Below are 26,818 nucleotides of genomic sequence, written 5' to 3' on the forward strand. Positions count from 1 at the left end.
TGAGCTGGCTGTCCCGTGTACCGGTGGTCTTCCTCACCCATCGAGGTGAGCTGGCTGTCCCGTGTCCTGGTGGTCTACCTCACCCATCGAGGTGAGCTGGCTGTCCCGTGTACTGGTGGTCTTCCTCACCCATCGAGGTGAGCTGGCTGTCCCGTGTACCGGTGGTCTACCTCACCCATCGAGGTGAGCTGGCTGTCCCGTGTACCGGTGGTCTTCCTCACCCATCGAGGTGAGCTGGCTGTCCCGTGTCCCGGTGGTCTACCTCACCCATCGAGGTGAGCTGGCTGTCCCGTGTACCGGTGGTCTTCCTCACCCATCGAGGTGAGCTGGCTGTCCCGTGTCCTGGTAGTCTACCTCACCCATCGAGGTGAGCTGGCTGTCCCGTGTACCGGTAGTCTTCCTCACCCATCGAGGTGAGCTGGCTGTCCCGTGTCCTCGTGGTCTTCCTCACCCATCGAGGTGAGCTGGCTGTCCCATGTACTGGTGGTCTTCCTCACCCATCGAGGTGAGCTGGCTGTCCCGTGTACTGGTGGTCTTCCTCACCCATCGAGGTGAGCTGGCTGTCCCGTGTCCTGGTGGTCTTCCTCACCCATCGAGGTGAGCTGGCTGTCCCGTGTACTGGTGGTCTTCCTCACCCATCGAGGTGAGCTGGCTGTCCCGTGTCCTGGTGGTCTTCCTCACCCATCGCGGTGAGCTGGCTGTCCCGTGCCCTGGTGGTCTTCCTCACCCATCGAGGTGAGCTGGCTGTCCCGTGTACTGGTGGTCTTCCTCACCCATCGAGGTGAGCTGGCTGTCCCGTGTACTGGTGGTCTTCCTCGCCCATCGAGGTGAGCTGGCTGTCCCTTGACCTGGTGGTCTTCCTTGCCCATCGAGGTGAGCTGGCTGTCCCGTGTCCTGGTGGTCTTCCTTGCCCATCGAGGTGAGCTGGCTGTCCCGTGTCCTGGTGGTCTTCCTCACCCATCGAGGTGAGCTGGCTGTCCCGTGTACTGGTGGCCTACCTCACCCATCGAGGTGAGCTGACTGTCCCGTGTACTGGTGGCCTACCTCACCCATCGAGGTGAGCTGGCTGTCCCGTGTACTGGTGGTCTTCCTCACCCGTCGAGGTGTGTTGACTGTCCTGTGTACTGGTGGTCTTCCTCACCCATCGAGGTGAGCTGGCTGTCCCGTGACCTGGTGGTCTACCTTACCCATCGAGGTGAGCTGGCTGTCCCGTGTCCTGGTGGTCTTCCTCACCCATCGAGGTGAGCTGGCTGTCCCGTGTCCTGGTGGTCTACCTTACCCATCGAGGTGAGCTGGCTGTCCCGTGTCCTGGTGGTCTTCCTCACCCATCGAGGTGAGCTGGCTGTCCCGTGTACTGGTAGCCTACCTCACACATCCCGGTGAGCTGACTGTTCCTTGTACTGGTGGTCTTCCTCACCCATCGAGGTGAGCTGGCTGTCCCGTGTACTGGTGGTCTTCCTCACCCATCGAGGTGAGCTGACTGTCCCGTGTACTGGTGGTCTTCCTCACCCATCGAGGTGAGCTGGCTGTCCCGTGTCCTGGTGGTCTACCTTACCCATCGAGGTGAGCTGGCTGTCCCGTGTCCTGGTGGTCTTCCTCACCCATCGAGGTGAGCTGGCTGTCCCGTGACCTGGTGGTCTTCCTTGCCCATCGAGGTGAGCTGGCTGTCCCGTGTCCTGGTGGTCTTCCTCACCCATCGAGGTGAGCTGGCTGTCCCGTGTACTGGTGGTCTTCCTCACCCATCGAGGTGAGCTGACTGTCCCGTGTACTGGTGGCCTACCTCACCCATCGAGGTGAGCTGGCTGTCCCGTGTACTGGTGGTCTTCCTCACCCATCGAGGTGAGATGACTGTCCCGTGTACTGGTGGCCTACCTCACCCATCGAGGTGAGCTGACTGTCCCGTGTACTGGTGGTCTTCCTAACCCATCGAGGTGAGCTGACTGTCCCGTGTACTGGTGGCCTACCTCACCCATCGAGGTGAGCTGACTGTTCCTTGTACTGGTGGTCTTCCTCACCCATCGAGGTGAGCTGGCTGTCCCGTGTACTGGTGGTCTTCCTCACCCATCGAGGTTAGCTGACTGTCCCGTGTACTGGTGGCCTACCTCACCCATCGAGGTGAGCTGACTGTCCCGTGTACTGGTTGCCTTCCTCACCCATTGAGGTGAGCTGGCTGTCCTGTGTACTGGTGGTCTTTCTCGCCCAACGGTGGTCTTCCTCGCCCATCGAGGTGAGCTGGCTGTCCCGTGTACTGGTAGCCTACCTCACCCATCGAGGTGAGCTGGCTGTCCCGTGTACTGGTGGTCTTCCTCACCCATCGAGGTGAGCTGACTGTCCCGTGTCCTGGTGATCTTCTTCACCCATCGAGGTGAGCTGGCTGTCCCGTGTACTGGTGGTCTTCCTCACCCATCGAGGTGAGCTGGCTTTCCCATGTACCGGTGGTCTTCCTCATTCATCGAGGTGAGCTGGATGTCCCGTGTACCGGTGGTCTTCCTCACCCATCGAGGTGAGCTGGCTGTCCCGTGTACTGGTGGCCTACCTCACCCATCGAGGTGAGCTGACTGTCCCGTGAACTGGTGGCCTACCTCACCCATCGAGGTGAGCTGGCTGTCCCGTGTCCTGGTGGTCTTCCTCACCCATCGAGGTGAGCTGGCTGTCCCGTGTACTGGTGGCCTACCTCACCCATCGAGGTGAGCTGACTGTCCCGTGTACTGGTGGCCTACCTCACCCATCGAGGTGAGCTGGCTGTCCCGTGTACTGGTGGTCTTCCTCACCCGTCGAGGTGAGCTGACTGTCCCGTGTACTGGTGGTCTTCCTCACCCATCGAGGTGAGCTGGCTGTCCCGTGACCTGGTGGTCTACCTTACCCATCGAGGTGAGCTGGCTGTCCCGTGTCCTGGTGGTCTTCCTCACCCATCGAGGTGAGCTGGCTGTCCCGTGTCCTGGTGGTCTACCTTACCCATCGAGGTGAGCTGGCTGTCCCGTGTCCTGGTGGTCTTCCTCACCCATCGAGGTGAGCTGGCTGTCCCGTGTACTGGTAGCCTACCTCACACATCCCGGTGAGCTGACTGTTCCTTGTACTGGTGGTCTTCCTCACCCATCGAGGTGAGCTGGCTGTCCCGTGTACAAGGTGGTCTTCCTCACCCATCGAGGTGAGCTGACTGTCCCGTGTACTGGTGGTCTTCCTCACCCATCGAGGTGAGCTGGCTGTCCCGTGTCCTGGTGGTCTACCTTACCCATCGAGGTGAGCTGGCTGTCCCGTGTCCTGGTGGTCTTCCTCACCCATCGAGGTGAGCTGGCTGTCCCGTGACCTGGTGGTCTTTCTTGCCCATCGAGGTGAGCTGGCTGTCCCGTGTCCTGGTGGTCTTCCTCACCCATCGAGGTGAGCTGGCTGTCCCGTGTACTGGTGGTCTTCCTCACCCATCGAGGTGAGCTGACTGTCCCGTGTACTGGTGGCCTACCTCACCCATCGAGGTGAGCTGGCTGTCCCGTGTACTGGTGGTCTTCCTCACCCATCGAGGTGAGATGACTGTCCCGTGTACTGGTGGCCTACCTCACCCATCGAGGGGAGCTGACTGTCCCGTGTACTGGTGGTCTTCCTAACCCATCGAGGTGAGCTGACTGTCCCGTGTACTGGTGGCCTACCTCACCCATCGAGGTGAGCTGACTGTTCCTTGTACTGGTGGTCTTCCTCACCCATCGAGGTGAGCTGGCTGTCCCGTGTACTGGTGGTCTTCCTCACCCATCGAGGTTAGCTGACTGTCCCGTGTACTGGTGGCCTACCTCACCCATCGAGGTGAGCTGACTGTCCCGTGTACTGGTGGCCTTCCTCACCCATTGAGGTGAGCTGGCTGTCCTGTGTACTGGTGGTCTTTCTCGCCCAACGGTGGTCTTCCTCGCCCATCGAGGTGAGCTGGCTGTCCCGTGTACTGGTAGCCTACCTCACCCATCGAGGTGAGCTGGCTGTCCCGTGTACTGGTGGTCTTCCTCACCCATCGAGGTGAGCTGACTGTCCCGTGTCCTGGTGATCTTCTTCACCCATCGAGGTGAGCTGGATGTCCCGTGTACCGGTGGTCTTCCTCACCCATCGAGGTGAGCAGGCTGTCCCGTGTCCTGGTGGTCTACCTCACCCATCGAGGTGAGCTGGCTGTCCCGTGTACTGGTGGTCTTCCTCACCCATCGAGGTGAGCTGGCTGTCCCGTGTACTGGTGGTCTTCCTCACCCATCGAGGTGAGCTGGCTGTCCCGTGTCCTGGTGGTCTTCCTCACCCATCGAGGTGAGCTGGCTGTCCCGTGTCCTGGTGGTCTTCCTCACCCATCGAGGTGAGCTGGCTGTCCCGTGTACTGGTGGTCTTACTCACCCATCGAGGTAAGCTGACTGTTCCTTGTACTGGTGGTCTTCCTCACCCATCGAGGTGAGCTGGCTGTCCCGTGTACTGGTGGTCTTCCTCACCCATCGAGGTGAGCTGACTGTCCCGTGTACTGGTGGCCTACCTCACTCATCGAGGTGAGCTGACTGTCCCATGTACTGGTAGCCTACCTCACCCATCCCGGTGAGCTGACTGTTCCTTGTACTGGTGGTCTTCCTCACCCATCGAGGTGAGCTGGCTGTCCCGTGTACTGGTGGTCTTCCTCACCCATCGAGGTGAGCTGACTGTCCCGTGTACTGGTGGCCTACCTCACCCATCGAGGTGAGCTGACTGTCCCGTGTACTGGTGGCCTACCTCACCCATCGAGGTGAGCTGGCTGTCCCGTGTACTGGTGGTCTTCTTAACCAATCGAGGTGAGCTGGCTGTCCCGTGTACTTGTGGTCTTCCTCACCCGTTGAGGTGAGCTGGCTGTCCCGTGTCCTGGTGGTCTACCTTACCCATCGAGGTGAGCTGGCTGTCCCGTGTCCTGGTGGTCTTCCTCACCCATCGAGGTGAGCTGGCTGTCCCGTGTCCTGGTGGTCTTCCTCACCCATCGAGGTGAGCTGGCTGTCCCGTGTACTGGTGGTCTTCCTCACCCATCGAGGTGAGCTGGCTGTCCCGTGTACTGGTGGTCTTCCTCGCCCATTGAGGTGAGCTGGCTGTCCCGTGACCTGGTGGTCTTCCTTGCCCATCGAGGTGAGCTGGCTGTCCCGTGTCCTGGTGGTCTTCCTCACCCATCGAGGTGAGCTGGCTGTCCCGTGTCCTGGTGGTCTTCCTCACCCATCGAGGTGAGCTGGCTGTCCCGTGTACTGGTGGTCTAACTCACCCATCGAGGTGAGCTGACTGTTCCTTGTACTGGTGGTCTTCCTCACCTATCGAGGTGAGCTGGCTGTCCCGTGTACTGGTGGTCTTCCTCACCCATCGAGGTGAGCTGACTGTGCCGTGTACTGGTGGCCTACCTCACTCATCGAGGTGAGCTGACTGTCCCGTGTACTGGTAGCCTACCTCACCCATCCCGGTGAGCTGACTGTTCCTTGTACTGGTGGTCTTCCTCACCCATCGAGGAGAGCTGGCTGTCCTGTGTACTGGTGGTCTTCCTCACCCATCGAGGTGAGCTGACTGTCCCGTGTACTGGTGGCCTACCTCACCCATCGAGGTGAGCTGACTGTCCCGTGTACTGGTGGCCTACCTCACCCATCGAGGTGAGCTGGCTGTCCCGTGTACTGGTGGTCTTCCTCACCCGTCGAGGTGAGCTGACTGTCCCGTGTACTGGTGGTCTTCCTCACCCATCGAGGTGAGCTGGCTGTCCCGTGTACTGGTGGTCTTCCTCACCCATCGAGGTGAGCTGACTGTCCCGTGTACTGGTGGCCTACCTCACCCATCGAGGTGAGCTGGCTGTCCCGTGTACTGGTGGTCTTCCTCACCCGTCGAGGTGAGCTGACTGTCCCGTGTACTGGTGGTCTTCCTCACCCATCGAGGTGAGCTGGCTGTCCCGTGACCTGGTGGTCTACCATACCCATCGAGGTGAGCTGGCTGTCCCGTGTCCTGGTGGTCTTCCTCACCCATCCCGGTGAGCTGACTGTTTCTTGTACTGGTGGTCTTCCTCACCCATCGAGGTTAGCTGACTGTCCCGTGTACTGGTGGCCTACCTCACCCATCGAGGTGAGCTGACTGTCCCGTGTACTGGTGGCCTTCCTCACCCATTGAGGTGAGCTGGCTGTCCTGTGTACTGGTGGTCTTTCTCGCCCAACGGTGGTCTTCCTCGCCCATCGAGGTGAGCTGGCTGTCCCGTGTACTGGTAGCCTACCTCACCCATCGAGGTGAGCTGGCTGTCCCGTGTACTGGTGGTCTTCCTCACCCATCGAGGTGAGCTGACTGTCCCGTGTCCTGGTGATCTTCTTCACCCATCGAGGTGAGCTGGATGTCCCGTGTACCGGTGGTCTTCCTCACCCATCGAGGTGAGCAGGCTGTCCCGTGTCCTGGTGGTCTACCTCACCCATCGAGGTGAGCTGGCTGTCCCGTGTACTGGTGGTCTTCCTCACCCATCGAGGTGAGCTGGCTGTCCCGTGTACTGGTGGTCTTCCTCACCCATCGAGGTGAGCTGGCTGTCCCGTGTCCTGGTGGTCTTCCTCACCCATCGAGGTGAGCTGGCTGTCCCGTGTCCTGGTGGTCTTCCTCACCCATCGAGGTGAGCTGGCTGTCCCGTGTACTGGTGGTCTTACTCACCCATCGAGGTAAGCTGACTGTTCCTTGTACTGGTGGTCTTCCTCACCCATCGAGGTGAGCTGGCTGTCCCGTGTACTGGTGGTCTTCCTCACCCATCGAGGTGAGCTGACTGTCCCGTGTACTGGTGGCCTACCTCACTCATCGAGGTGAGCTGACTGTCCCATGTACTGGTAGCCTACCTCACCCATCCCGGTGAGCTGACTGTTCCTTGTACTGGTGGTCTTCCTCACCCATCGAGGTGAGCTGGCTGTCCCGTGTACTGGTGGTCTTCCTCACCCATCGAGGTGAGCTGACTGTCCCGTGTACTGGTGGCCTACCTCACCCATCGAGGTGAGCTGACTGTCCCGTGTACTGGTGGCCTACCTCACCCATCGAGGTGAGCTGGCTGTCCCGTGTACTGGTGGTCTTCTTAACCAATCGAGGTGAGCTGGCTGTCCCGTGTACTTGTGGTCTTCCTCACCCGTTGAGGTGAGCTGGCTGTCCCGTGTCCTGGTGGTCTACCTTACCCATCGAGGTGAGCTGGCTGTCCCGTGTCCTGGTGGTCTTCCTCACCCATCGAGGTGAGCTGGCTGTCCCGTGTCCTGGTGGTCTTCCTCACCCATCGAGGTGAGCTGGCTGTCCCGTGTACTGGTGGTCTTCCTCACCCATCGAGGTGAGCTGGCTGTCCCGTGTACTGGTGGTCTTCCTCGCCCATTGAGGTGAGCTGGCTGTCCCGTGACCTGGTGGTCTTCCTTGCCCATCGAGGTGAGCTGGCTGTCCCGTGTCCTGGTGGTCTTCCTCACCCATCGAGGTGAGCTGGCTGTCCCGTGTCCTGGTGGTCTTCCTCACCCATCGAGGTGAGCTGGCTGTCCCGTGTACTGGTGGTCTAACTCACCCATCGAGGTGAGCTGACTGTTCCTTGTACTGGTGGTCTTCCTCACCTATCGAGGTGAGCTGGCTGTCCCGTGTACTGGTGGTCTTCCTCACCCATCGAGGTGAGCTGACTGTGCCGTGTACTGGTGGCCTACCTCACTCATCGAGGTGAGCTGACTGTCCCGTGTACTGGTAGCCTACCTCACCCATCCCGGTGAGCTGACTGTTCCTTGTACTGGTGGTCTTCCTCACCCATCGAGGAGAGCTGGCTGTCCTGTGTACTGGTGGTCTTCCTCACCCATCGAGGTGAGCTGACTGTCCCGTGTACTGGTGGCCTACCTCACCCATCGAGGTGAGCTGACTGTCCCGTGTACTGGTGGCCTACCTCACCCATCGAGGTGAGCTGGCTGTCCCGTGTACTGGTGGTCTTCCTCACCCGTCGAGGTGAGCTGACTGTCCCGTGTACTGGTGGTCTTCCTCACCCATCGAGGTGAGCTGGCTGTCCCGTGTACTGGTGGTCTTCCTCACCCATCGAGGTGAGCTGACTGTCCCGTGTACTGGTGGCCTACCTCACCCATCGAGGTGAGCTGGCTGTCCCGTGTACTGGTGGTCTTCCTCACCCGTCGAGGTGAGCTGACTGTCCCGTGTACTGGTGGTCTTCCTCACCCATCGAGGTGAGCTGGCTGTCCCGTGACCTGGTGGTCTACCATACCCATCGAGGTGAGCTGGCTGTCCCGTGTCCTGGTGGTCTTCCTCACCCATCGAGGTGAGCTGGCTGTCCCGTGTCCTGGTAGTCTACCTTACCCATCGAGGTGAGCTGGCTGTCCCGTGTCCTGGTGGTCTTCCTCACCCATCGAGGTGAGCTGGCTGTCCCGTGTACTGGTAGCCTACCTCACCCATCCCGGTGAGCTGACTGTTTCTTGTACTGGTGGTCTTCCTCACCCATCGAGGTGAGCTGGCTGTCCCGTGTACTATTGGTCTTCCTCACCCATCGAGGTGAGCTGACTGTCCCGTGTACTGGTGGTCTTCCTCACCCATCGAGGTGAGCTGGCTGTCCCGTGTCCTAGTGGTCTACCTCACCCATCGAGGTGAGCTGGCTGTCCTGTGTCCTGGTGGTCTTCCTCACCCATCGAGGTGAGCTGGCTGTCCCGTGACCTGGTGGTCTTCCTTGCCCATCGAGGAGAGCTGGCTGTCCCGTGTCCTGGTGGTCTTCCTAACCCATCGAGGTGAGCTGGCTGTCCCGTGTACTGGTGGTCTTCCTCACCCATCGAGGTGAGCTGACTGTCCCGTGTACTGGTGGCCTACCTCACCCATCGAGGTGAGCTGACTGTCCCGTGTACTGGTGGTCTTCCTAACCCATCGAGGTGAGCTGACTGTCCCGTGTACTGGTGGCCTACCTCACCCATCGAGGTGAGCTTACTGTCCCTTGTACTGGTGGTCTTCCTCACCCATCGAGGTGAGCTGGCTGTCCCGTGTACTGGTGGTCTTCCTCACCCATCGAGGTGAGCTGACTGTCCCGTGTACTGGTGGCCTACCTCACCCATCGAGGTGAGCTGACTGTCCCGTGTACTGGTGGCCTTCCTCACCCATTGAGGTGAGCTGGCTGTCCTGTGTACTGGTGGTCTTTCTCGCCCAACGGTGGTCTTCCTCGCCCATCGAGGTGAGCTGGCTGTCCCGTGTACTGGTAGCCTACCTCACCCATCGAGGTGAGCTGGCTGTCCCGTGTACTGGTGGTCTTCCTCACCCATCGAGGTGAGCTGACTGTCCCGTGTCCTGGTGGTCTTCCTCACCCATCGAGGTGAGCTGACTGTCCCGTGTCCTGGTGGTCTTCCTCACCCATCGAGGTGAGCTGGCTGTCCCGTGTACTGGTGGTCTTCCTCACCCATCGAGGTGAGCTGGCTTTCCCGTGTACCGGTGGTCTTCCTCATTCATCGAGGTGAGCTGGCTGTCCCGTGTACCGGTGGTCTTCCTCACCCATCGAGGTGAGCTGGCTGTCCCGTGTCCTGGTGGTCTACCTCACCCATCGAGGTGAGCTGGCTGTCCCGTGTACTGGTGGTCTTCCTCACCCATCGAGGTGAGCTGGCTGTCCCGTGTACTGGTGGTCTTCCTCACCCATCGAGGTGAGCTGGCTGTCCCGTGTACTGGTGGTCTTCCTCGCCCATCGAGGTGAGCTGGCTGTCCCGTGACCTGGTGGTCTTCCTTGCCCATCGAGGTGAGCTGGCTCTCCCGTGTCCTGGTGGTCTTCCTTGCCCATCGAGGTGAGCTGGCTGTCCCGTGTCCTGGTGGTCTTCCTCACCCATCGAGGTGAGCTGGCTGTCCCGTGTACTGGTGGTCTTCCTCACCCATCGAGGTGAGCTGGCTGACCCGTGTACTGGTGATCTTCCTCGCCCATCGAGGTGAGCTGGCTGTCCCGTGACCTGGTGGTCTTCCTTGCCCATCGAGGGGAGCTGGCTGTCCCGTGTCCTGGTGGTCTTCCTCACCCATCGAGGTGAGCTGGCTGTCCCGTGTCCTGGTGGTCTTCCTCACCCATCGAGGTGAGCTGGCTGTCCCGTGTACTGGTGGTCTTACTCACCCATCGAGGTGAGCTGACTGTTCCTTGTACTGGTGGTCTTCCTCACCCATCGAGGTGAGCTGGCTGTCCCGTGTACTGGTGGTCTTCCTCACCCATCGAGGTGAGCTGACTGTCCCGTGTACTGGTGGCCTACCTCACTCATCGAGGTGAGCTGACTGTCCCGTGTACTGGTAGCCTACCTCACCCATCCCGGTGAGCTGACTGTTCCTTGTACTGGTGGTCTTCCTCACCCATCGAGGTGAGCTGGCTGTCCCGTGTACTGGTGGTCTTCCTCACCCATCGAGGTGAGCTGACTGTCCCGTGTACTGGTGGCCTACCTCACCCATCGAGGTGAGCTGACTGTCCCGTGTACTGGTGGCCTACCTCACCCAATCGAGGTGAGCTGGCTGTCCCGTGTACTGGTGGTCTTCTTAACCAATCGAGGTGAGCTGGCTGTCCCGTGTACTTGTGGTCTTCCTCACCCGTTGAGGTGAGCTGGCTGTCCCGTGTCCTGGTGGTCTACCTTACCCATCGAGGTGAGCTGGCTGTCCCGTGTCCTGGTGGTCTTCCTCACCCATCGAGGTGAGCTGGCTGTCCCGTGTCCTGGTGGTCTTCCTCACCCATCGAGGTGAGCTGGCTGTCCCGTGTACTGGTGGTCTTCCTCACCCATCGAGGTGAGCTGGCTGTCCTGTGTACTGGTGGTCTTTCTCGCCCATCGAGGTGAGCTGGCTGTCCCGTGACCTGGTGGTCTTCCTTGCCCATCGAGGTGAGCTGGCTGTCCCGTGTCCTGGTGGTCTTCCTTGCCCATCGAGGTGAGCTGGCTGTCCCATGTCCTGGTGGTCTTCCTCACCCATCGAGGTGAGCTGGCTGTCCCGTGTACTGGTGGTCTTCCTCACCCATCGAGGTGAGCTGGCTGTCCTGTGTACTGGTGGTCTTCCTCACCCATCGAGGTGAGCTGGCTGACCCGTGTACTGGTGATCTTCCTCGCCCATCGAAGTGAGCTGGCTGTCCCGTGACCTGGTGGTCTTCCTTGCCCATCGAGGTGAGCTGGCTGTCCCGTGTCCTGGTGGTCTTCCTCACCCATCGAGGTGAGTTGGCTGTCCCGTGTCCTGGTGGTCTTCCTCACCCATCGAGGTGAGCTGGCTGTCCCGTGTACTGGTGGTCTTACTCACCCATCGAGGTGAGCTGACTGTTCCTTGTACTGGTGGTCTTCCTCACCCATCGAGGTGAGCTGGCTGTCCCGTGTACTGGTGGTCTTCCTCACCCATCGAGGTGAGCTGACTGTCCCGTGTACTGGTGGCCTACCTCACTCATCGAGGTGAGCTGACTGTCCCGTGTACTGGTAGCCTACCTCACCCATCCCGGTGAGCTGACTGTTCCTTGTACTGGTGGTCTTCCTCACCCATCGAGGTGAGCTGGCTGTCCCGTGTACTGGTGGTCTTCCTCACCCATCGAGGTGAGCTGACTGTCCCGTGTACTGGTGGCCTACCTCACCCATCGAGGTGAGCTGACTGTCCCGTGTACTGGTGGCCTACCTCACCCATCGAGGTGAGCTGGCTGTCCCGTGTACTGGTGGTCTTCCTCACCCGTCGAGGTGAGCTGACTGTCCCGTGTACTGGTGGTCTTCCTCACCCATCGAGGTGAGCTGGCTGTCCCGTGACCTGGTGGTCTACCTTACCAATGAGGTGAGCTGGCTGTCCCGTGTCCTGGTGGTCTTCTTCACCCATCGAGGTGAGCTGGCTGTCCCGTGTCCTGGTGGTCTACCTTACCCATCGAGGTGAGCTGGCTGTCCCGTGTCCTGGTGGTCTTCCTCACCCATCGAGGTGAGCTGGCTGTCCCGTGTACTGGTAGCCTACCTCAACCATCCCGGTGAGCTGACTGTTCCTTGTACTGGTGGTCTTCCTCACCCATCGAGGTGAGCTGGCTGTCCCGTGTACTGGTGGTCTTCCTCACCCATCGAGGTGAGCTGACTGTCCCGTGTACTGGTGGTCTTCCTCACCCATCGAGGTGAGCTGGCTGTCCCGTGTCCTGGTGGTCTACCTTACCCATCGAGGTGAGCTGGCTGTCCCGTGTCCTGGTGGTCTTCCTCACCCATCGAGGTGAGCTGGCTGTCCCGTGACCTGGTGGTCTTCCTTGCCCATCGAGGTGAGCTGGCTGTCCCGTGTCCTGGTGGTCTTCCTCACCCATCGAGGTCAGCTGGCTGTCCTGTGTACTGGTGGTCTTCCTCACCCATCGAGGTGAGCTGACTGTCCCGTGTACTGGTGGCCTACCTCACCCATCGAGGTGAGCTGACTGTCCCGTGTACTGGTGGTCTTCCTAACCCATCGAGGTGAGCTGACTGTCCCGTGTACTGGTGGCCTACCTCACCCATCGAGGTGAGCTGACTGTTCCTTGTACTGGTGGTCTTCCTCACCCATCGAGGTGAGCTGGCTGTCCCGTGTACTGGTGGTTTCCTCACCCATCGAGGGAGCTGACTGTCCCGTGTACTGGTGGCCTACCTCACCCATCGAGGTGAGCTGACTGTCCCGTGTACTGGTGGCCTTCCTCACCCATTGAGGTGAGCTGGCTGTCCTGTGTACTGGTGGTCTTTCTCGCCCAACGGTGGTCTTCCTCGCCCATCGAGGTGAGCTGGCTGTCCCGTGTACTGGTAGCCTACCTCACCCATCGAGGTGAGCTGGCTGTCCCGTGTACTGGTGGTCTTCCTCACCCATCGAGGTGAGCTGACTGTCCCGTGTCCTGGTGGTCTTCCTCACCCATCGAGGTGAGCTGGCTGTCCCGTGCACTGGTGGTCTTCCTCACCCATCGAGGTGAGCTGACTGTCCCGTGTACTGGTGGCCTACCTCACCCATCGAGGTGAGCTGACTGTCCAGTGTACTGGTAGCCTACCACACCCATCGAGGTGAGCTGACTGTTCCTTGTACTGGTGGTCTTCCTCACCCATCGAGGTGAGCTGGCTGTCCCGTGTACTGGTGGTCTTCCTCACCCATCGAGGTGAGCTGGCTTTCCCGAGTACCGGTGGTCTTCCTCACCCATCGAGGTGAGCTGGCTGTCCCGTGTACGGGTGGTCTTCCTCACCCATCGAGGTGAGCTGGCTGTCCCGTGTACTGGTGGTCTTCCTCACCCATCGAGGTGAGCTGGCTGTCCCGTGTACTGGTGGTCTTTCTCACCCATCGAGGTGAGCTGTCTGTCCCGTGTACTTGTGGTCTTCCTCACCCATCAAGAATGTTCGCAGGCTTTCACGGCCATCGTCTGAAGCAGCTTGGCCTCTTAGTCGCAGCCACGTCGTCGGCGAATAATTTACCGACGTTTCGGTCGACATTGTAGGTTGCCATCGTCAGGGAGCAGTTATCTACTCAAGGGGTAACTAACTGTAGTCGCGTCCTCGACGAATAATTTACCGACGTTTCGGGTCGACACTGCAGGTTTCCATCATCAGGAAGCAGTTACCTACTCGAGTGGTAACTAACTGCTCCCTGATGATGGCGGACTGAAATGTGGACCGAAAACGCCGGTGAAGTATTCGCCAAGGACGCGTCTACGACCCGGAAGCCAAGCTACTTCTCACTCATTGGACTGTGACAGCCCTGCCTCTCCTTGCTTGCCCTCGTCGAAGGACCTCCAGGGTTCTGCATCGTGTGAGATGCTTGGCCTTCCGTAATCCTCTGAAAGAAATTCTGACCATTTTTTTGAAGTAGCCGGTAGCATTACATTTAAAACCAACAAAAGTTTCAGTCCTTTTTTCCAGTTGTTTCTCTTTTTTTTATGCGGTCCAAAATCGTTAAAAAAAATATATAGCTTTGGAAGCTGATTAGGTAAAAAGTTTGCGATGTATATATTTATTTTATTTTGTGAAAGTTACGCCATTTAAAATATCTACAAGCTGATCTGTAATTACTGTGAATATGAAAGCCATGACCTGAAATGGGTGGCACGTCCTTAAGCTCTGACGGCAAAGGCATGTAGCAGCCGGGTCGTTACCACAACGCCGAAATACCATTACGCCGAATGTCAAAATTGACCACAACGCCGACTGTACCACAACGCCGAATGTCAAAATTGACCACAACGCCGACAGCTAGAAAACAGCTGTATACCACAACGTCGAAATAACCATGAATGAATTTGTGTGTTTTTCTTAAATGTAACTTAAAGCCGAAATACCACAATCAAACCTAACCAAACCTAACCAAAGGTAACCTAACCTAACCTAGCATAATATAACCTAACCTAACCTAACGTAATATAACCTAACCTAACTTAACCTAGCCTATCCTTGCCTAACCTAACCTAACCCAACCCAACCCAACCCAACCCAACCCAACCCAACCCAACCCAACCCAACCCAACCCAACCCAACCCAACCTAACCTAACCTAACCTAGCGTAATATAACCTAACCTAGCATAATATAACCTAACCTAGTCTAACCTAACCTAACCTTTGTGGCAGTCCTGCAATGACATTTTTCGGCATTAGTGTATTTCGGCGTTGTGGTAATTTGGCGTTGTGGTACACAGCAGTTTTCTAGCTGTCGGTGTTGTGGTCAATTTGACATTTCGGCGAACCCGGAGCAGTCTTGGGCAGCACTTGAGGGATGCACGTGCAGCCGTGGAGGGTGTGTGTGCAGGACGACGACTCGGGGGCGAGCCGCCGGGAGACGCACCCCATGAGGATCCTGAAGGGCAAGCCCGCCGGCTCCACCGGCTCCATCAACGCCAGCAGCAGCTCCGGTCCTCCGCCCGAGAGGAAGAACTCAGTGTTCAACATGCTGTCCAAGCTGTTCCGGCGCGTCGAGAGCGGCAAGGACCTGGGTGAGACCATGGAGCTAATATACAGTAATACATCTGGAGAGGACAAGGGAAGGCCAGCAAAGGATGCGAGGTGAAGCCGGGTATCGGCGTTTGTTCCCTGCTTCCTACGCTGGAAGAAAACGAAAACGAGCCAAACTTGTCTCGCGCGGCGGAAAAATCCTCCAAACTAAACTCGCAACAGCTCCGAAACTATCAAAACAATCAAACTGAAAATTTTACTGGATTATCTGTAAACATTCTTCCCCACACCGCTTTAATATTTTTTTCTAAACATGAATACTTTCATTTTTAAAAATTAAATACCTATTTACTGCCAAAATTTTTTGTGAATACGCAGAGTAAATTTCAACATCGAGGAAAAATTTTTGTTTGCAACTATAGGTGGGGGACACCTGCGAATGAAATTAGGAAGAAGCTTCAAATTTTATTTATATACCACTCTAGACGCATTCAACCCAATACTTTTATTTTTACAGAGAGTTGAAGTGGGAATAATGTTTCAGTGGGTAACACTACCGACATATGTCTTCGTAACGCACTTCTTTTTGTTATTATACTTCTCAAATTTTATAATTTCATACACAACGTTTATAAAAAACGAATTCTTACTTACTTCATTTAATCTATTACAAATCTCTTGTAATATACGTGTATTAGTAGAAGTTAGAAGTCTTTTCAATATCATGTTCATGTTCCAGTCTACTTACTCAACCAACGTAACATGCAAACCTTAGCTTAACACTGGTAGAGAATTGTTTGTAATAACTGTAATGCTATGCATATACTGACAATGTAAGAAACTTTCAATTTTATTAATTGTTTGCATAAGAATTAATAATTATAAAAAATCATAGAATAGGCCTTTATAGACTGAAAACCTTTCACGTAGTTTCAAGTAGCGTACATAAAAGTTTTTAAATATATATAATTACCAAATATTGTTGAATATATTTAACATTTTTATACATGTTACAACACACATATAATAACAAGCCTATATAGGATATAAAAAGACAGACGCCAAATTTTAGCATTTTGTATTTCTTTTCTCTGTGTGAATAAAATAACAGTTCTTAACGTAGTTGCTAATACATACTGTACTATATTTCTAAAAAAAAATACGAAAACCCTTGACATCGTCACCATAACAATGATAAATTTGCAAAATAATTAAGGCACGTCTTTTAATGCTACGAAGCACACTCTTAAGAGAAATGTTTTAAACTTATGTTGGGATTTATCTAATATCTTAAAAGCATTGTGAAACCGTTCCTTTGAGGGAAACCTTAATATACCGAACACCATATCATCCTTTAATCGAGTTAGATTTTCGCTTCTTAAGACCCATTTGTCTTCAAAATGCACTGTACACAATGCATGGTTCGGAGACGCAGTCCAATTTTTCCGCTTTGTCGCTTTTTCCCAGATCTGTCGTTGATCGTCACGTTTTGGAAATCTATGAAAAAAGTAATGAATTATACAACTGAAACTACTTCTCTTTGTTAAATAGTTTTCTTAGGTTTTTCGAAAAGTTCGAAGATTAGTTACTTCTGTTTAAAACATTTGCCACTTTTTTCTGATGCTTCAAAAGTTTTGGGAATTAATTTAGTTAACAAATGAAAAAAAAAAATCTTTAATACATGTGAAAAGCAACGCCATCCGGCTTGGAATTCCATCGATTTGTACAGCCATATGCGCTACAGGAAATCACCATTGTAGCCGCACACCAGCGCCACTCAAACCTCAAGGACAAGTGGGCTGGGGCTGCGTTTGCAGTAGAAATACGCTCTCCTCCTCTTTCTTTTCAACCCTTCTTCGCAACCGGCTGGCTTCGCTCTCGCCCTACACATGTCCACTCCAGATCTTCTTACATGCTCCTTGGGTGAGACCCGCCTCTCTCTCTCTCTTTCTCTCTTCTCTCCTCTATCCTCTCTTTCTCTCTCTCTCCATCTCCCTCTTTCTCTTCCTTTCTCTTCCTCTCTCTCTCTCTTTCTCTCTTCTATCCTCTCTTTCTCTCTCTCAATCACTCTCTTTCTCTCCTCTCCTCTCTCTTTCCCTCTCTCTTCCTCTCCATCTCCCTCTTTCACTTCCTTTCTCTTCCTCTCTCTCTCTTTCTCTCTTCTCTCCTCTATCCTCTCTTTCTCTCTCTCCATCACTCTCTTTCTCTCCTCTCCTCTCTCTTTCCCTCTCTCTTCCTCTCCATCTCCCTCTTTCTCTTCCTTTCTCTTCCTCTTTCTCTCTCTTTCTCTCTTTTTCTCTCTCTTTCTATCTCTTTTTCTCTCTCTTTCTCTCTCTCTCTCTTTCTATCTCTTTCTCTATCTTTCTATCTCTTTCTCTCCCTTTCTCTCTCTTTATTTCTCTTTCTCTCGCCTTCTCTTTCTCTCGCCTTCTCTCTTTCTTTCACTATTCTCCGTTCACTCTTAGCTGAGTTTTGAAATAAACAAACACCGTCGTATCACTGCGCCACGTCAGCAAGAGATAGGCTGAATTCATCTTGCGCGCCAAGAACTAGTTGCAACACACACACTTAAGTACAGTCGGTGCTAATAAAATAACGGAGAAGTAATATAACAGGAAAATAGTGCCGTTACCATTCCGGACACAAAAGCAAACAATATTTATTTTTTGAATGATCGATAAAATATCACCGTAATGTAAGACAACAATATGATAGTGTTACGATTTGGTACTCACCTAATCACTATCTGGCAGTGGTGCTATCCCTTCCAGACTTGAATCAGACCTACCACCACTATCTTCGTCACAACTGTCGTCACTGTCACCGAGAGGAACTATAACACTGTCAACGACAATATCACTGATACACTCCAATTCCCACATTCTTTCCTCTTCTTTCATTACGTGCCGAATACAGTCGTTCCACTTCTCTGGAGTAATCTGAGACAAAGCTGTGGCTACCAAATCACGTACTTCGCTTAGCTTGAACGTTCTGTTATTACGTGCCACGTAACCTTTAATCTGACTCCACACGAGTTCGATTGAATTCAAGTTGCAATGATACGGCGGTAGCCTAAGTACAGTGTGCCCCGCTTTCTCGGCGATGTTGTCAATCACATATGCAGTAAAAGATGAATGTACTGTCTGAACTAAATTCAGCAACTCCACTTTCACAGACGTTGCACTGAAGGATATATTTTTTGACTGTAACCACTCGATAATATTTTGTTTTCTCCACTAATGATTTGGCACACGATCACACTTTACACTGTGATATGAAGCATTGTCCATAACAACAACACTGTTCTGTTATAATTTTGGCAATGTTTTTTCAAACCAATCCCGGAAAACGTCACCATTCATCTCTTCATGATAATCGCCGGATTTCTTTGACTGAAAAATTAACTCACCGTTTTCCACAAAACCACTGTCGCTACCAATATGAAGCAATATAAGGCGCTGCCCCTTACCTGTTGGATTTTTTAGTCCTGTAGACAGTCCTGAGAGAAAAGCTTCTCTCTTCTTCTTAACTGTAGAATCTCTCCAAGACTTGTTTGTAGCATGCCCTTCATTCACCCACGTTTCATCTAAATAGTATATCTTGCGTCCTTGTTGTCGGTAACCACGGATTTTGCTTAAATAATTCCTTCGCCATAGTGAAATGTCGTCCCTATCAATTATGACATTTGTTTTGCTTCTCTTTACGTACTGAAAACCGATATGTTTTAACAGTTTATAAAATGTTGTTCGTCTGAAATTAGGAAGTTCAGGGTCGTCGTTAACACACCGTAGCACTTTGTTCAGCGTAGGAGGTTCATTTTCGAAGAAAAAACTATGCACTTTACGCCTAATAGCCGTCTTCACAAAATCATCACAAGTTTTGATAACAGGATACTCACGTTTCCTTTTCTTCCCGGGAGTTGTTAATGTCCCAGTGTCCTGTAACTCTTTCCTTGCACGAAGCACACTGCTCTTCGAAACACCCGTGAATTCCGCAGTTAAACTGGCGATATCATTCACACGACAATCCGGATATTTGTCTGAAAATGTTTTAAAAACATTCAAAACAATAGTTTTCTGTGCACTTTTCAAAGGCTTTCCCGTTCTGTGCCTTACAAAACTCGGTCCGGCGTCAGCCATTGCAAACCGTGCGCGCGCGAATCCGAAATACAACTGTTGCGCCAGGCATCAACTGTACAGTACACTGTACACACGGCGTCTGCTAACATAATTTTAAGTAAATACTTGCTGATACATTAAACTGTATTGGATATTAATGGTGAAACGCTATAATGCTATATAACATTAATTGTTATAAAAAAGGCAGTGTGAAATACTTACAAATGGTACGTAACCAAGGGACTATTTCTTGCGCACGAATAATGTGCGCGGCCGCCGGCAGCCAATGAAAATGTTTGTTTACAAGAGGCTTTGTTTATTCCAAAACTCAGGTAAGAGTGAACGGAGAATACCTCTATTTCACTATCTCTTTATTCTTCTCTATCTTTCTCACCTCTCCTTCTCTCTCCCCTTCCATCTCCGCTCTCCTTCTGTCTTTCTTTCTCTCCTCTCTCATTCTCTCTCATTCTCTCTCTTTTTCTTTTTCTCTTCCTCTTTCTTCCTTCTTCATTCTTCTCTCTCTTTCTTCTTTTCTCTTTCTCATTCTCTCTCCTTCTCTCTCTTTCTTCTTTTCTCTTTCTCATTCTCTCTCCTTCTCTCTCTTTATCTCACTTTCTCTTATTTCTCTCTTTATCTCTCTCTCTGCAAGCGCTGCACTGTAAAAAATCTTTTTTTGTAAATGGAACAAAAAATATCCATGTAAAATTACATAGATGTTTGTAAATGTATTAATTTGCATGAAAACAGCTGAATCTCTACAAACTCTAGTGTTCGCAGTATTACTGGGCTCAGATTCTTAACTCGGGCATTTCTGCTTTGTGTTCACCAAGCACTTCCGATAGTTATTCCCTGAATGACTTTCCAGTATTGACTGCGCACATGAGAAGTATGATCCAACTAACTATGATCCAACAAAATCAAGTTAAATTTGTAAAATATTAGATTATCTTCTCCGTGATTTGAAAAATAATTAAGCTTGAATAAAGCATAATTAAAATATAAAATTATGTGCCAATTTTCATAATAAATACTCAGTATTATCTCGAAAAAACGTATTTCATACATTCAAAAATAATATTAGCAGTGTGTTGTATACAAAGTTAAAATATCAAGGTATATTCGTATATTTTCAACCTATGAACCATTTTGTATTTTAAATAAATAAAAATATGGAGAGCCCACAGCAAAAACACGCGTCTTTTTTCTACGTGCATTGTTTTCTTCATTAATACAACACAGATCTCTGAATCCAGATAAGCGTGTCGATGATCTTAAGTCGTTGCTATGACACTTAAACTCTATTTATCATTCTGGTTCAGAACAGATAAAATGTGCTCTAAGGACCAATTAACTGTCAACACGCCTATTAAATAGCATTTTTACATGAATTGTTATAATTCCCCAATGATTTTTGTCATTAAAACCAGAACTTTTCACACATATACGGTATAATTGTGAGTTTGGTACAATTACAGACGTTCATCAGCGCAGCTTGACAGCCGGTCAGTAGCCGGCTTTTTTTTTTTTTCAATTAAATAACTTTTGAGCTAACAATCAAAACTTCTTCCCTAGAATATTGTTCTAAGACTGTTTGATGTACCTACATGTGAAGCTTGGGTAAAATCCCTATTGTGCTAGATGTTTATATTAGCATATTTTAATGTGCAGATGTTATTTTGGACCATAAACGTGTATTAAAACCCAGTGTTAGGGCGATATTTACTGAAGTATCGAAATTAGGAGTGAAAGAAGTAACTAGCCTACGGTTCGACACTGCAATACTCCCAAACACCTATTTTTCCAGCATCTTTCGGACTGTTATAACCAGCTAGCTGAAACTACGGAAAACTCTTTTTTTAGTTATTATTTGCGATGATTTCTTCGTTGAAAAGTGCGTAAATGTACTGCCATTGCCAACAGTTTCACGGACGTAGCTGGTACTCAGTTTAGATTATAAATTCTCGTTTCTGTTAAGTTTTTTGACGTGACTACGTCTAATAAATCGATGAACGCCGGATGCACGCACGAAAAAGGATGACTCATTGTCCCGTTACGCTTATTATCCTGTTACGCTAATTGTACGCTTGCGCCGCATCTATCTCTCTTCCACTCGATTTGAACAACCATCGATTCGACTTTTTCGAGGCACATTAAACTTGAAACACTCCCATTCGTTTCCTACTTTTCCTATCATCGTCCTATACTTAACAGAATAACACAGATTGGAAGAAGTTAAATAGCAAACATGTATAAAAGTTATAGTTAAAATAATCTCTTCGTTAAAGTAGTAAACATATTTGAATTAATGAGTGCAAATAAAAGAAAATTTATCAATTAAATTGTATATTTCATTTCACTCCTTCTTTGTATCCATACAAAATAGTGATAATTCAATAATAATTATTCAATTTTATTCATAAAAGTACGCAATCATTTCATCAATGTTTTGTTATGACGTTGTCACCTTAAACTATCGTCCGTTAACCGACTTCACAGACAACCAATTTTTTTTTAATGCACTAGTCACTAAATACCATATGCTTGCTTAACTGAATCTGGGACATACAAAGTACTTACTACGAGACATCCTCAACAATGGACCACCTGCGTTTACCACGACAAGTGGCGGATGCAAAAAAAAAAGGGGGGAGAGGATAAGTTGAAGGGATATATCGCGCTCTCTCCCCACCCGAATGAAAAAAAAAAATTGCTAAATTTCGGTGAAGACAATATTCATTTTTGTAGAAAGTGAATTAAGTATTCGTAAATTTTCGAAGATCACCGGGGTCATGTAAATTTAAGGTGTATTTATCAGAGTATGTTATTCGTTACTTTGGTGATGCAGGACTAATGTTGAGATTGATAATGTAACGGTGGGAACCCATTGTCGTTGACGTAAGTTTTTCTTAACACACTAATTATAATTAGATAAATTTTTCTATTTTCAAATCCTTCACCCCCCCCCCCCCCCCCAAAAAAATATATTGTGTCCACCACTGGTTGTGAAACACGACATTTCTGATCGTCGGATTGGAGAACAAGTAGTTTAACGTCGGTGTGGCGAATGCTTTACGAACCGTGCACCTTGGGCGCAAGGACTACTTTCATCTCTTCGACTGAAGGCATATGGTATAGGCCGAATCTTTCATTCTAAGCACGAGGCTGTCATTAGCTTACGATCTGCAGTGAGAACGGTATAAATAAGGTGAAAACATTTACACGTGTGATAATTTTGCATATAGTATGTCAAACTTTTTAACAAATAATCTAAAAAAATAATAATAATTGGTTGTCTGTAAAGTCGGTTTACGGACGATAGTTTAACGAGACAACGTCATAACAAAACATTGATGAAATGATTGCGTACTTTTATGAATAAAATTGAATAATTTTTATTGAATTATCACTATTTTGTATGGATACAAAGGAGTGAAATGAAATATACAATTTAATTGATAAATTTACTTTTATTTGCACTCATTAATTCAAATATGTTTATTACTTTAACGAAGAGATTATTTTAACTATAACTTTTATACATGTTTGCTATTTAACTTCTTCCAATGTGTGTTATTCTGTTAAGGATAGGACGATGATAGGAAAAGTAGGAAACGAATGGGAGTGTTTCAAGTTTAATGTGCCTCGAAAAAGTCAATTCGATGGTTGTTCCAATCGAGTGGAAGAAAAATATTCGCGCCACGGACTCTGCAGCAATGCTAGGATGAACGGGTTAGCAAAGAGCAATGAAAATGTTACATTGGAATGCATGAAAACAGAATTACGCCACGGACTCGGTCGCAATGCTAGGAGGTTCAGGTTAGCAAAGAGCAATTTAAAATGAGCGTAACAGGACACAGCGAAACGGTACAATGTGCGTAACGGGACACTTTTTCGTGCGTGCAGTCGGCGTTCATCGATTTATTAGACGTTGTCACTTCAAAAAATAAAAATTCCTACCAATTATGTATCCATATTTGAAAATTTTGAATAAATTGCTCAGTTGTTGGAATATTTAACTATCTGTAAACAAACGGACAAGTCACTGTTGTCAGCATATTTAGACTGATCTGATGATACAATCATGCGCAACTGATTGCTCTGCGAACAGATGATAGCAATCAGTCCATATCACCATTTTGTCACATGAAAATATATGCATGTAACTTAACCTATGTGTGTATGCCACACACAAGTCTGGCGCTAATAACATTTCATGTGTGTGTGTTGAATCCTTAGTTTCCGTTGACAAGGGTAGCGGGTTCGATTCCAAAACCCTGACGTGACTCAAACTTTAAAAGCACCGATTGTTCGGAACTCAATATAATTTTGTAAGTCCCTTCGTATTAACACTCGGTCCATAGCCGTGCGACGTTAAAACCCTACCAAACAGTCAAAAATATGTGTCGTGTTGTTATAATTGAAAATTATTTTAACTTAAAAATATTATATGCAGGAACTTGAACTAACACAAAGCCTAATTATGAAGGAACTTCTTAATGAGTCTCTAATAAACCGCCCACCCACCCCACTCCCTGCGCCCTTTTGGGTCCGTGACTGCTTTGCGTGCCAGTAAAATTATAACCACGTGACAATCCGTAATCATGGGGGTGTTGACAGCTTGCCAGACAGGTTGCCAGATGAGGCCGCCTGGATTTCCTCACCAGCTAACGTGATAAGATAATGTGTAGATTCGCCATTCTACTCATCGTTGTGTACTCACGTCAATACATCACTAAACTTCCCTCTTGATATATAATCTTTCGTCTGATCATGTTCAACTTAAAAAAAAAAATACATCAAAGGCCTCTGCGATCTTGATGGACGACATAGTGATAAAGCTATCTCTAGCAATCTCTAGCGACGAATAAAGATAGCTAATGCATTCGAACCAATGGAAGTTTGTGAGGGTGGCTACACTGGCGCAAGACGATCTCTCGTGAACCAAAAATTTTGGTTCCTGAACATTGGTCGTTCAGTACCGAATGTGCTTTTGTGCTGTAATGTCGGCTGAAGTACTACTTATGAACGTCGTTCAGTTTCTCTCAGTGTTTTCGGCAAGGTACTTTTCCTTGACTTGATGTAAGCTTTGGACATACGCCATTGCTAAGCACATGTATGTCTGTAGAAGAAAACTACAAAAAACCAAAAGACTTAAAGCACAAATTAAGCAAAAATTTCTGTTGTCAACATGATATATACGCCACATAATAATCCATAACAGGAATATGGTCAACAAACAAAGAAAAACAAGGAAAAATGGACTAAGAGAACGAAAAAAAAAAAAAACCCACAAATGATGAATTGAACCCTAAAAAAAATTCAGCACAACAGTTGAAACGAGACAAAAAACATAACAAAACAAAAAGACGAAACAAACACAATAGTTTTCCAAAACAGAAACAAGCGACGTTTCGGGAACTGCTATCTGCTCCCGTCCTCAGGCAGAGACGCACATGGTACAAAAACACAGGTGCAGCACGTGAACACATTCCTGAATGTGCAGATGCATACATATGAGGTCGATGCAAGATGTTTTTAAAACGACCGGCAATTGGGTTCGAAGTTCAGTCCGTCCGGTACTAGGTCCCACTTGCAGTGACAGCATTTTTTTTATCAAAGATTAATTTAAGTTTCTACAGGGGTGCCCACGGGGGGGGGGGGGGGTAACGACGCAGACTGCGTCATTAAAATTTCAGGGGGGGGATGGTTGAAAGACGAGAAAAATGTATATATTATTTACATAATTGTAGCTTCTAATGTGAAAATACGTTTCTGGTGCTTTGATAATTGAAAGGGATCTTGTAAATCAAATTGACAACCCCGCACTTTCCTCAACAAAAGCAGTTTGGCATCTGTCGGTTCAGGATGGAAATATTACCTGATATGACCAAAATTATTATTAGAAAATCAGTTTTAATTAATGCAAAATGTGATAAAATATAATACTAAAAAAGTATAATATTATAAAATAATTGAGTAAATCATTGAGAAAATGGCATAAAAAATTTCGTGAAGGGGGGGGGGGGGTGCGCATCATTAGGTTAGGGGGCGGGTGAGTCATAGTGTTTGGGGGGGGGCACCTTTGTTTTCTAAATACTGTATGTTTATTTAGAAGTTGCATTTTAGTTAGTTTATTTTGATTTTAAACTTTGTTGACTCAACTATTTCATAAAAAAAGTTACTTTGCTCTAAGCAGTTTTTTATTTTATTTACTGAAAAACTTTGGTGTCCGCCACTAGGGGACCTACCGATATATAAATAGTCACGGGTTTCCATATATTTCACATTGCATCCACAACTACCCACCAGAGAGCACTAGTGATTATATGTGGTAGTAAACTCTATTCTGCCATCGTGCACAATCATGGTTGGGTTGTGTGTCGGTAGCTGTGGATAGGGAATGCAATCTCGAGACGAGATCGCTAAGTCGAGATCTCGAGGGATCAGAAATTCGATCTCGGCGAGATCTCGACATTTTCGAGATCTCGAATGGATTTCGAAAAGTATTGTTTTAATCAGATAACTGAAACATGATTGAAACTGCTTAGTAGTTGTGATTATGATGGGAGTAAGATAAAACATGAATTATTGAAAAAAAAAGTCTTTATTTTTATAATTTTTTACTTATGTTACGTTAATGAACACAACAATTCAGACCCGTAAAATCTCTTATAAAGAAAGTACTTATTTTAACAAAGATAATGATAGTGAAAACAAAAATTTCCATAATTAATTACTATTTCCAAAATCACTCTTAAACTAGGAGTGATTACTAGTGATCACTCCTAACTAAATTAAGAGTGATTTTGGAAATAGCTTCTTAAAAAACGAATAGTGCTTAGAGTGCTGTCGTATAAATGGCATCTTATGTCAGTTGCTATGTAGCCAGCGGCTGAAAAGGCCCTCTCAGATTCAACACTAGTTGGTATCAGCATGAGCAAGCTGTTGTATGAAAATTGAAAAAAAACATACTCCTCGATCCTCCACAATCATAGAGATCCATCTATCACGGACTCTAGCCTGTCTGTTATAGTAGCAACCCGCGAGAAAGGACTTTTACAGGCTTTCAACGTATCTTCTAGTTCCTCTTGAAGACTTATATTTGATCTTACAGCAGAATGCAAATTCATATCCTCTGCAATCATTGAAAGAAGCAAGTCATCCTCGTTTGCCAAGTTTGCTGCAGTACCGGTATTTATTTCATTACCAGAAGTTGAGGTCGAGGCTTGAGAAAGAGTATCTGGTTGTGTAGTGCTGCGATGTAATCGTCTGATTATATTCTTAATTTCCTTTCTTATAATATACTTGCTAGGTAATTGAAAAATTTCGTCGCCCTTCGATAGTTCAAAATCATCCTGATAACTAGCCGGATTTTTTTAAACACAACAATGCAGCAGTTGCATTTATACGACGTTCGGAGATCCGCTTTTTCATCGACTCGGCTAGTTTTTCTGACAGTGGAGTATTCTGGTCCTCTAACTTGCGAAGCATGAACCGCAACGTATATTCTGCACTTACTAAATCTGTATCGCGGCGGCACAATACCTCGACGGCCAGTTTTATTTGCTGGAATGTATTTTCGAAGTCACTAAGGACTGCATGTTCTTCATCCGTGAAAGAGTAATCAGAATTAGAACTGAGAGAGAGATCGATTAAAGCCTTGGCCACACACTGCTTTACTTTATTGTATGTGCTTATCATATTGCAAAGACTATACCAACGAGTTTTACAATCAAGAACCAGTTGAATTGTCTTGCCACAAAACTCCTGCTGAATGTAATTCTGAAGTATATCATTCTTGGTGGGAGAGTTCTTAAAAAGTTTGACACATTTTCTTAGTTTTTCTACAATCGAATGGTATTCCGAAGCCAGATCAGCTTGTCTTACAGGTAAAGAAA

The 26,818-nt window shown here is 49.2% G+C and overlaps 1 protein-coding gene across 2 annotated transcripts in view; it reads left to right on the forward strand.

Moving 5' to 3' along the window:
• Positions 1-26,818, forward strand: part of LOC134538846 (bestrophin homolog 22-like) — a 125,389-nt gene that overhangs the window by 77,632 nt on the left and 20,939 nt on the right. For both annotated transcript variants that reach the window (XM_063380391.1, XM_063380392.1), the window contains one exon: positions 14,660-14,843. In XM_063380391.1, coding sequence (XP_063236461.1) covers positions 14,660-14,843 — 184 coding nt within the window. The remainder of the gene's footprint in view (positions 1-14,659; positions 14,844-26,818) is intronic.

This window comes from Bacillus rossius, chromosome 14 (assembly GCF_032445375.1).
Source record: "Bacillus rossius redtenbacheri isolate Brsri chromosome 14, Brsri_v3, whole genome shotgun sequence".
Taxonomy (NCBI): Eukaryota; Metazoa; Arthropoda; class Insecta; order Phasmatodea; family Bacillidae; genus Bacillus; species Bacillus rossius.